Raw genomic sequence first — 12,069 nt, forward strand, 5'->3', positions numbered from 1 at the left:
AGTGATTGAATTTTCATATATCTTTATTTCTTATTTTATACATAACTAGCTTTTGCTCGCGACTCCATTCGATTCATTCAAAAAAATCACAAAAAACGGAAATAAGTAGCCTTTGTGTTCTTTTAGACTATCCTCGACATTCATACCAAATTTCATCGAGATCCGTTCAGCCGTTTAGGCTACAAACTCTAACAAACATCCATCCATCAAAATCACACATTTATAATATTAGTAAGATATATTTTACATAATTTGTATTAAAAATTAAAATAAAACATATATAAAAAATAGAGCACCACCGGTTGCGGAATTCCATGACTCAAGCAACCGGTGGTGAGGGCTGCAGAAGGGTCCTCCTCACGATGCGTGCGGTTTCTAAAATAACCTTTTGAATCGGGCCCTAAATCCAACTGTCTAGCGACAGCTTCTCGAGATGTAGGTCGAAGCTGTTCGCTATTAGCCCGTGCACCGAAATGACTATCGGAATAATGGTAATCGATTTCATAAGCCACATGGCGGTAACCTCGTGAGCTAGATATTTTAATAGTTTTTCATTTTCGGCTTTCACGAGATACTCGTCGTGTGGGATAGTAATATCGACTAACCTTACACAACTCTCAAACCGATCTATTATTACTTTATAAAGCCTATTGGCAACAAAAGTTCTATCCGTAATAATAGATCGATCGCAATAATTGACCATTAATAAGTAAAAAATTCCTAACATAAGTATGATACTTGATGTATTTATAAGAACTAACGTATTCTGTGTTTTTAAAACATTTTCATTGACATTTGTAGTTGTAGCACTCTACAATAACTGCTTTTTGTTCCATTTTTGGATAAATCAAATATTTACTGAAACATACTTAAGTTAGTATGTTTTTTCAATTTCCATTTTCCTGTTTCGACAATTACAATTACAATTTTGCAAGGATTGTAATGAAGAAAAAAATATTTATTACAAAAGAACACTAATTTAGTTCAAAATATGTTCAAATAAAAACATATAGTTTAATATATTAAACTCTATTCACATATTATGTATTCGTTTTATCTCTCGTGGTTTTCTACATTTTTTCCCTTATCTTTTTCTATAGTAAAAAAGCGAAGGTGTCAGTGGCCGGTATGCCGCCATTTTGGCAGAATGTAAACTTCTCGTTTACTAATTAGATTTATTACGACACGAGCTGTTCCCGTGCGTCTTCGTTCGCATGAAATTATAAAAACTTTATTTTATTGTTTACATTTGTGACATTTCCAATTTAAATTTCCAAACTTGAAATGTACAAATGACAACGAAGGCCTTCGTCATTGGATACAAATTACCGTTGCCATAGCAACATTACTTCCTTGATCTTGTAAACTTGTAGTCTCTATCCCTTTCGCGCATGACAATTTTTTTTCAAATGTTTTATTGCCCAATTTTAAACTATATTTTCACGTTATTAATAGCATGAAGGTATAATATATAGCGTAAGTGTAGGGCTTTTTATTAAAAAGAAAGAATTATTAAAGTTCTGTGACTCCGTCATTGTGTATCTGTTTGTCACTCACGTTGTGGAAGTATCCAGTGAAGACCATCTCCTGTAGAGGGCGCACGTACTCCTTGAGGATGTGCAGCCACTGGCGCTCCAGCCCGACCTGGTTCATGTGGATGTCGCGCGTCGGCACCGCCTCGTAACCACCTTCCAGACGCTTGTCCTGGGACAAGCATTACCCAGTTATATCTAACTTTTTAACCCGGCTTGCATTCAAATTATTTAATATTGGGTTCTAATATTATATCCGACATTACCAGTACCGAACGTTAGGAAATTAACTGGGTTTTTAACCTTTTTTGTTACTTAGTTCGTTAACATGTAATTCAATCTAATTAACCATATGCGTAATTGTAAATAATATGTTTCACTTGTGTAAAATGAGTACCTTATTTTGTCCAATAAATAGTGTTAATAATTTATTGTTGTTTCTATTTAAAAACTCACATTGTTAGATCCATCGCTCCACTGGCCGTAGCCCTCCATGATATCGATCCATTCCTTGCAGAAGCGCGGCGACATCAGCGGGAACCAGTACACGTCGGGGCAAGGCTGGTCATGTTACAAATATAAACGTACATATTATACAACTGTCGCGCCGGACGAGAAAACGAGACTTTCGAGTCTATCTGGTTACCATTTTGGGCTTCTGTCCCTCGAGATAGTTGGTGACGTACTCCTCGTGCAGATAGCGGCGCTCCCACTCGTGCTTGTTTTCCAGCAGCTGGTACATGTCGGGGTGTGTGCGGCTCGTGTCGTACGTCTCGGGGTTCACCAGATGGCCGTGCTCCTCCTCGTTGCTCACGTACATCATCACACCCTGAACAAAGAGGGAAAGGTTGAAAGGAAGCGGATGTCTGTGTGTTTATTTGTTCCGGTTTCGGTGACCATCCTTATACTCAATTCAAATCTGTACTTACAATGTTCCTCAAGCTGGTACAGAATGCCATGTCGGGGTCGAGGTCGTCCTTGGCGTATGTGACCTGCAGCCCCTTGGGTGTACGCAACACCTCCATCTTCACCAGGTAGCAGTTGGTGACGAACGGTACATTCCATATGCCCCTGCAGAATGTGAACACACTTTATTGTATCTGTTTTGACAAAAGTAAAAATATACGTGTAAGTGCCACTGCTTTGGCGGGGGAGTCCATTCTATTCCAAGAATATCTATTCCATATTTAAGTTTATTGATCCAATGCTTAATTAATACAATAGTTATATAGGAGTCTTTGATAAATAACTTTACGCCGCCCACCTGAACTACTAAACATTGCGTATGACATCCCTAACAAAGTAGCTGATAAATAATTATAGCTTAATTGAAAATATTCAACGATTTCTTTCGAAAGCAACCCGACATTTGGTGTGGGAATGTTCCCACGTGTTATATTCTAGAAGAATGACGGCGAACCGCTATCAAGTACGTCTACAAGTGACTGCTCAAATTGACGGCGATCCGAGGCCCCGCCCAAATCGCGAAACAAATTGCGGACAAGGGGGCGACGGAGTCCCTGGCTGTTTCAACATTAATCAATTTAGAGTATTCGAGGCGGGCTCTGCGCACTCTCGTGGCATTTCCATGGACGGCGGCGACTAGAGCGATCGCTGGTGGACGACGACAACCAAATGCTGCGCAGGCGCTTGCTTACACTGTTTGTTATCGCGCTGCTGGCCGGCGCTGTCGAGTCGCGCCGCGGCAGGGCAAGGAGTAGGACAAAATCTAAGGTAATAATCATACACTAAAGTATAAGATTTTTTACCAACTTTCACTCATTGAGTTGTAATCGACAGGTGCAAATCGGGCTGCCCATCACCGGCAAATACAGAGATCCGGAATCTGATCAGTATTACAATAACAATGATGTAAGTACATTTGCATGCGCTGATACTTAATTTTCTGAGGATTGACGAAGTTGTTCCTACTTTTAATTGAAACCACATTATATGATACTTTTTAAAGTAATGATTTTCAAAGGTTTTATTTTGATGTCATTGGAAAACTTGATAAATATTTCAGTAGCTTCACGTCACGTGAGATGTAATTAACATGAGTGTCGGATAGACAATATCAGTAAACAAAAATTGGCTTAAATAACTTTGAATTATGGATTAATAGTTTATTTTTGTAATAGTTGGAGTTAACATAAACATGAAGGTTAAATTCATTTGTTTTTTCAAATTGTCAACACCAAAGGGAAATACATAAAACTCAAAGATGTTTTTAAAAAATAAATTTGATAAATGGCGAAATTGAATAGGAGAATACAGCGATGATTATGACGACTGCAAAGTTTTCAATAGTGTATATGAGGCGAATCTGTAGCGATGGGAATCGAATAATTTTGCAGTTAATTATTTAAAACATGATAGCGCATGTAATCGCGACCGCTCATCAATGTATCATGTTGTTTATTCTAGAGATAAATCTGAAACGTCCGTTGTTAGGATGTACGCAAAGCGGTGGGGTCCGCGCGGGAATTGGCCCATCCGAATAAACGTTTCGCCATAACTATCATGTCAAACTACTTACGTCTAAACGAATCAACTACGCAGTTTGCACAATATTTACATATGAATTGCTCTATTTGTTTTGTACTCTATGGGCGGTTACATTGTTTACATTTTAAAATTGCACTAGTTTTCTTCCTCGACTTTGACCAACGGATTATTTAAATTACATTCACAAGATCTGTTAATGTATACTGTTATTATAAACAGAAAAGATTTGTATTTTTGAATTGAAATAATTTATAAATTACTGGGCCGACTTCAACAAATTTTTCACGTTAATAAGCTACGTTATTAGTAACATGCGCTATGTTTTTATTAACATAGGCTATGAATTAACTTGGTAAACTTTTATTAGCATCAGATGTAAGATTTAGATTCATATGAGAGGGTTTTATAATTATAATTTAGAGTGTTGTATTATAAATATTTGGCGGTATGTCGGTAGGGAGCTAAGATCATCCTGGCGTCACACTTCGACTTGGAGTACGTGTTGGGTCACAAGATTGCTTTCCTCTGCATCGCTAAGGGCTCCCCGCGACCACACATCACCTGGTTCAAGGACGGAGTCGAAATCTTCGCACATCATTACTTACATGTAAGTAAACGATACCAAAACCCTATACTAATATCGGCGAAATACAGAAAGGTTAAAAAAATATGTAGAGGAAGCGGAGTAGAACACTCAAAATTACATTTCAATATAACTAATTGTATTTAAATTAGTTTACTTGTGACACTGTGTAGTACCTTTCAAAGAAGTTACCAGTGAAGAAAATGTTATTCCCTATATCTAGTAGTTAAATGTCTGATATAGATAATAAAAATATATTTTGTATAGATCCACGAGTGGCCGATCGGAGACGACCGAGTGAAATCTAAGATCGAGATCGATCCGGCGACGCAGATGGACGCCGGCGTCTACGAATGTACGGCAGACAATATGTACTCTATCGATCGCCGCTCCTTCAAGACGGACTTCTCTATAGCCTTCGATTGAACAATCGTACATATTCACATATACACATCGATAATAAATGAATATTTTTTGTAATAAATTTAAATCAATCTCTGTTAGTGTTTTCATTGTTGTGATTTTGTATTGAGGGTTTCTTGCAGCGATTTGCTGGATTGAATGACTCGACGTCCGGTTGCTTTACCTCCTGTCCTGAAAAGCGCACTCACTCGATAGAACGGTAGACGATGTCCATGTAGTCCGTGGAGCGCGCGTAGTATCCCTGGGCGTTGATCGCGCCCCAGAAGTTGGACCAGGCCTGTCCGCGGCGCGCGACCATGGGCGCCACCACGTCGTAGCCGGACGACAGCAAGTGGCGCAGCGTGTTCGGCTTCAGGCGAGCCACGCTGTCCACGCACAGCATGTACTCACACATGCTGTTGGTGCATCGCTCCCTATATATATACAACGCTTTATTTAATCATTCATTGGTTTTTGGTTTGATAACTTCATGATATGCGTTTCCCAACTACGTAACTCGAGTTTTACTCCGTTGAAATTTAAATTAACCTAACGTTGATAAATCATTAGATAAAATAAATGGAAGCTTAAGCAAACCAGCGTAAGATATTTTCGATTCGACGAATCGATTCAAAATGTTACTTAAAAGTGTACAAGATAATATTTATGTAATAATGAAGAATGGGTCATATGTATATTTATGAACTGACTTGGCAACATTCCTCGCTTCAGCTTCGCTCATGTAGTCGGTCGGCTTGATCCTCTTGGCTGTGGCGTATTCGTTCGCGTACTTGTCGTAGAACTCTTCGACGAGAGGCTCGTGGTAGGGGATGTTGTTGCGCACGAGGAGATGTATCTTATTCTTGGGGTAGTCCAGCTCCACCACGGAATTTAACAGTTCCTCGAGGAACGGCGTCGCCACCTCCACGAAGACAGCCACCATCACACGCGGCAGGTTATCATTCTAACAACAATCACCGATTGGAATTAGTGGATACATCTCCATTTCGTCCAAAAAATAAAAACAATCAATGTAACATCTTGGACGACCTTTTTTGTGAAAATATTTTTAAAACCCATCCAAAGATATCCAATCTATCTATTATTGTTATAAAAGGAAAATATTAATAAATAAAATTATAAGCTGAAAGATAAAAAGTTTGTGTCGACTTACATCTAATTCAATCCTCTTCTCTTCACAAAGAACGCAACCTTTGGCCTGGGACCAGGCCTTGGCGAGGTAGTTGCCCATAGTGTTAAGCGTCAGTTTCGAAGGGCCGTTGCCGTGCAGCACCAGGGGTCGCTGCTTCGTCGCCACGTTCTCCAAGTACGGCCACTCCTCGGTCGTGTTGCTATGGAGCTGGACGTCCGCTGGAACAAAAACATTCTGATTAACACCTTCTTACAGGGACTTAGGTATATGGCTTTTACTATTGAAACTTACACAAAGCTCCATTGAGGTTCTGGAATATCTCAGACTTGTGATCCAGGTTGATCTTTAGAGAGTCCCTCAGCTCGCTTAGGTAGACCTTAGTGTAGTACAGCTGGTCATCTTCATTGTTCTTTATTTTCTTCGCGTTCAGTATGGTATTTATTTCGGACAGATATCCTGAGAAATGCCATATTATTAATGTTTGAAGAATCAACTAAAGCTTATTAAATATGAGTACAAAATCTAACTCATTTAAATCCACATTCGTTATCGTATGAGCAATATCTGATGTCCTATTTATAACAAGAGTTCCAAACTTCCAAGTTTTATTTTTAAAAGATGTAAGAAAATCAGTTACAAATATTGCAGTGGAAAATGGCTTTTACATTATAAATATCGATCAAATAGTTTTTAAACTATATTATATAATTGTAAGTACCGTAGAGATAAACTACCAACGAATTCGTTATCTCTATTTCCGACTCAGTCGCGTACGAGATCGTTCTGTTACATTTCGTACATGAGTCATGTCATTTAACATTACAAATGTTTAAAATAATACGATACAGAATGTAAATCGAACCAATTCTGGTACCTTAAGTATACAAAGTCAACTGTTCAATTATTGTAAAAACACTCGTAGAATGATGACATTCTTATGGTAATTATAAAAATGACACAGGTGTTTTCTATTAAATATAAACACATAAATGACTTATTAACTAATTTGAAGTACATTTTGAGTTATCAAGCACTTGTACATATAACAAAATGCCAATTTGATTGCATGAGTTATAAAATTGTGATAATAATTTTAGATGTAAAAAATTAACAACATACCAATATGTTAGCCTATAAGTAACCAATCAGACTATACTTATTACATCTTACTTCTTACTTATATTATAAATGCGAAAGTTTAGATGGATGTTTGTTAGAGTTTGTAGCCTAAACGGCTGAACGGATCTTCATGAAATTCAGATGTCAAGGATAGTCTAGAAGAACACATAGGATCACACACGAACGGAGTCGCGGACGAGAACTAGTGTATTGTAAGAAAAAGTTTTATCTTTTACGAAATTGACCGATATCACGTCAGGTTAACTCCCCCGCATCTATTTATTCTTAGCAACGCACATGCTTCTGACTATATAAAATTTATACCAATTAAAAACGCACGCAATTGTCTCAATATATGAGTACAGAGATAGTTTTAACAGCATTCAATTGCATCTATTCATCGTCCAATCAACAGCGATTTAAAGTCCAACCGGTTGTTGACCTCTCCCGAAGGAGGACACAGCTTTCAATGTTTATTGCAACATATTTTATATCAGAATGTTCCAGAAGTAATATTTGGTTCAAAGGTTATTGTGTTGTGATTAAAAGAAAAAAAACGTTTGTTACATCGCATGTAGAGATAAGAAATTGACGCGATGATTATAGACATTGACTGCCGCGGCTTGTGTCCTTGAGTAGTGGCTAAGGGAGACCCTAAGTAACCTTTACGACTCACAACGCAAAAAATAAGTGAGGCTGGTAAAAGTAAACGGCAGGGTGACAGAATTTCAAAGACCTGTCAGTCTAAATACTTAAGCGTTCCTATGTCTGAATATCAATTGGACGTTTGGTCTAGTTCAAAAACACATCAGTTTTAATATTATTTCTATATTTATTGTGAAATTCGATAAAACTCAAGGTCAAAAATCTGTAGGGTCACTGACGTAGTTATCGACAAAATAACATTTTTATAGAAGTAGGTATGACGACATGTGTAATATAATTTTAAACGGTCATACATATTTGTTTATCTCATCATCTCTTAAACGTTGTGTCACTCTGTGCTTACTTGATAAAACAAGTTTATATTTCATTAATTTGCTCGCAAAGAAATATGGAATACTTGATCGAACTGCCAAAGTATAGTGATATGCCGGAATTGCCGATATATACTAGTATAAAAACAACTTTGGGAAATAATGAGACACAGGAGAACAATGTCTTCTTGTAAAGACGTCGTGGATGCCTGCTGTGATACCTTTCTAATATTGTTACTTACCAATAAATCCTCCCGAGTTGAGGTAGGGGTTGGTGACCTCTGTATTGGGGTACATCGCCGCGAGCTTGGAGTCCGGCCAACAGAATGGCTCAGCCGAAAACAGCACGCGAGTCTCCGGCATAGCCTTGAACTTCACCAGGATGTCGCCCAGGGTGCCCAGGAACATCACGTCGTAGCTACTCAAACAAATACATCGTTTAGATATCAATATAGACATTGAAGACTGTTTGCCTTGAATACGCATTTACAGGTTCGCCGGGCTTGAGGTGGCAAGCACTAGGCACTGGCGCTTAGCCTAAACCTCGTTTATAGGTAACTAAGTTCGAGGGCTCCCTCAGGAACCTCGGCACGGGCCGTTACCTCCAGTCTATCTGTGTGTGTGTGTGTGTGGTATAAATAAAAGAAATTAAGTAGAGTGACAATAAGCGAATCGAGGCCTATTATATCTAGTTCGATTGTGACGGGAACAAACCTATCAGTGAACAGCACAATGTGATCATTTTCTTTGGTTTTCATCAATTCATCGACCTTCGCCTTGAGGAGGTTGACCTTCTGCCCACCGCCTTCGAAGTTCATATCTCCACCCTCCCATTTCTCTCCTTGCCCCAAAACTTGTACGTCAATGTCGTACACCTTAGCTGAGCGCATGAATCTTTTGAAGCCATCGGTCTCCTCCGTAGCCACTGTCAGCACTGTTACGTCGTCTGCAACAAAGAAACGAACATTTAACTTAATGTCTTTGTTAATAATAAAAGCGCTGCGCGTTCAATTTTAAAGTAATCCAAGATCATCGACAATACACTAACTTGTATCTTTATCGAGTTTACGAAAGTAACAAGAAGTCGACTGAATCAAAGTCGTCATACCATAGTCAAATCAGATCCGAAAATCAAAAGCAACATTTCGTTTACGTAAATTAAAAAATAAGAATATTTAAAAAAACATCCCGTGAAAGTTACCATCGCAAAAGGATCGATCAACACCAACAACGATGAGCAGGATACGAGAGGGTGTCTGGGGAGGGAGGGTAACATGTCGAATGATACCTGTGTACGGTTGCGCAGACTGGCCCCCGCACAACGCCCTGTGCTACCATAATCGATCGATGGACCTAGCTCTGTCTGGGGTTCGACATAAGGCTCCATTAGTACCGACGGTTTTATAACGCGCGTTTAAAACTATTGAAATAGAATTAATTCATTTCCACGTATCTATTCATATGACAGCGATGTAAAGACGACCCTTTTTAATCCCGCAGTGTCGAATATTATGCTCTCAGCGTACGAAACAAGAGGGATTTCAAAACGTTCGTACGAGTTTAAGCGTTAAAAAAACGCCCGCTGAGAGTTACAAAATCGCCCGCCCGAATGAGGACTAAAACGAGGGCCCCGTTTTAATCGATTTGCCCAGCCTCCCACAGAGCCCGGGACGCAGCTCGAATGTTCCAGACATTGGTTGCCAGTAATAAATGCCATATACCTACTAACGTGATTTTACAAATACTTTTGAACGAGAGAAATTAATTGCATTTTGGCCCCCTACATTTTTAAGAATACTCAAAGAGTATATCGCAGTATATACAATTTGTTGGCACTCTGGTTAAATAGGTACTCTACAAATGTTAGTCAAGTTTGTTGTTTTTAATTTACTAGACAATATGATGTCATCTTTATTGCATGCAAATTTAAATGTGTGCGTGTGTACGGATAAAAATGAACATGTGTAGACATAGCGTTTCCGTTGCAACCATAAACACAAACGTTAATATCGTTAAACTAAAACTGTGCCTTACGCATAATAATGAATGATGTGCAATTTTGTACCACACTACATTGTTATACAAGCTATTTTCAAATGTAACCATATGTCAGGCAAAAGCACGTAGCTCGCATTCTTAAAATTATGCCGGGAATAGAAGTCAACCCTTTGCTTATTCCTTGTTTATGAACTTCTAACAATAGAAACTGCAACCGGAGTGATTGAACTTTGTTACTATACCAAACGCTGAATATTTCTCAATAAAAATATTAAAAAATAATAACTGGAAAGAATTTATACTAGAGCATATATAAATGGAAAGTATAAAAAAGAAGTATGGAAATAATTGTCAATTGAATTTATGTTGTATATCAGAGGTTCCCAAACCTTCTTGATTTAAAATGAAAATTTTATTAAAATGTTAAACTTAATTTAACATTCATTAGTGGTTTAAGTACACACAAGAACACCTAATAGTTGGCCTTTAGTGTTCAAAACCTGGTAATATAAATTTTCGTGGGCCCCCCAATTTTCTTTTTTAGCCATCGTGAACCCCCAGGGGTCTATAGGAGCCCACTTTGGAAATCACTGGTCGATATAGTTCCCATTATTGTAGTACACATTGGCTAACAAAGATCAACTTTTGTTTATATGGTGGTATTACCAAAAACTTTCTTTCCATGCCCAAATGTATTTGAATATGAATGTATCAGTCTCATATCACGAAAATGTTCAAATTGTTATGAAAAATTAAATATAGTTACAAAATATAAAACACAAGAGCTTTGAGCACATTGCAATGGCACATTAGTAGATAGAATTCGCAAAAATAACATTTTAATTCAGACCATCGCTTTAAGTTTAACGCCAGCTTAAAATTATAAAGAAATAAATTATTCAGACATCTGTTGTAAAACCAAAAGTAAGTAGCCTATGTGTTCTTCCAGACTGTCCTCTACATCTATACCAAATTTCATCTAAATCCGTTCAGATGTTTTGGCTACAAACTCTAACAAACATCCATCCATCTTTACTTTCGCATTATATTCAGTATATTCCACTTTTGTGTGTTTAACTGATGTTTTAAGATGTCTGTTAACTGACAAAAAGGTTGTTTTCAATTCGATTGGCAAATCATTAATATATTTCAAATCAATTTTAAGTTTTAAGATATACTTTACAATAAAGTCAACTATGTAAATCGCAAAGCAATATTCTAAAACGAGCATGGTGAAGTCATTTATTATGTAACTTATTGTCAAAAGAGGGAAAATTGTAATTGAAACCGATAGTTGTGAAAACAATGTTATATGAAGACCATATACAAGTGTGTGAACAAAACTTCAATTACATTCCCCAATAACAAGTAAAGTTTTATAGTTCGATCTCATTTACACATGATTTTCAAGCAATTTCTTCTATTTAATATTAATATTTGTGTTAATCAATTATTTCTTCACATTATATTTAGATAAACTTTACAATCTTGTTTGTTTTTTTTCATTGTGTTGCATTCCTACTCCAGCATGCTTATCCATTCATTTTTATTTAATTAATTCTTATTTCAATAGTATTTTGTTTACTAAGTCCCTTTAGATGTGTCTTCAGTTACAAATATAAGTATGTTAAGTATATTAAGTATTCAATTCTTGTTATATATCCAGTTTTAAAATAAAAATCAATACTGCAGATCAAACCTTTTTCAATTTAATTAAAAAACCTTCAGTCTTTCTTATAATGTCTGTGTGGTGGCCCACTTTGTGCATCGATCCAACCCTCTCCCCCTGCACCGAGT

General features: G+C 37.4%; 2 protein-coding genes across 3 annotated transcripts in view; one reads left to right on the top strand and one right to left on the bottom strand.

Annotated features, from left to right (window-relative positions):
- Positions 1–970: 970 nt before the first annotated feature.
- Positions 971–12,069, bottom strand: part of LOC106110636 (procollagen-lysine,2-oxoglutarate 5-dioxygenase 3) — a 13,637-nt gene continuing 2,538 nt past the window's right edge. Inside the window, exons 2-11 of one of the 2 annotated variants that reach the window (XM_013292526.1) lie at positions 8,989–9,220; positions 8,517–8,692; positions 6,470–6,634; positions 6,200–6,396; positions 5,736–5,989; positions 5,235–5,459; positions 2,462–2,603; positions 2,179–2,361; positions 1,989–2,093; positions 971–1,704 (exon numbers count right to left, since the gene is read on the bottom strand). In XM_013292526.1, the coding sequence (XP_013147980.1) occupies positions 1,513–1,704; positions 1,989–2,093; positions 2,179–2,361; positions 2,462–2,603; positions 5,235–5,459; positions 5,736–5,989; positions 6,200–6,396; positions 6,470–6,634; positions 8,517–8,692; positions 8,989–9,220 (1,871 nt within the window). In that variant the 3' untranslated portion in view covers positions 971–1,512. The remainder of the gene's footprint in view (positions 1,705–1,988; positions 2,094–2,178; positions 2,362–2,461; positions 2,604–5,234; positions 5,460–5,735; positions 5,990–6,199; positions 6,397–6,469; positions 6,635–8,516; positions 8,693–8,988; positions 9,221–12,069) is intronic. The other variant, XM_013292534.1, reaches the window with a different exon arrangement.
- Positions 2,630–5,121, top strand: LOC106110653 (tyrosine-protein kinase receptor TYRO3-like). The gene is made up of 4 exons (XM_013292544.1): positions 2,630–3,266; positions 3,333–3,404; positions 4,498–4,647; positions 4,891–5,121. The coding sequence occupies exons 1-4, from the start codon at positions 3,168–3,170 to the stop codon at positions 5,047–5,049; spliced, it is 480 nt and encodes a 159-aa protein (XP_013147998.1). The 5' UTR covers positions 2,630–3,167; the 3' UTR covers positions 5,050–5,121.

This window comes from Papilio polytes, unplaced genomic scaffold, assembly GCF_000836215.1.
Source record: "Papilio polytes unplaced genomic scaffold, Ppol_1.0 DF824437.1, whole genome shotgun sequence".
Lineage (NCBI taxonomy): Eukaryota > Metazoa > Arthropoda > Insecta > Lepidoptera > Papilionidae > Papilio > Papilio polytes.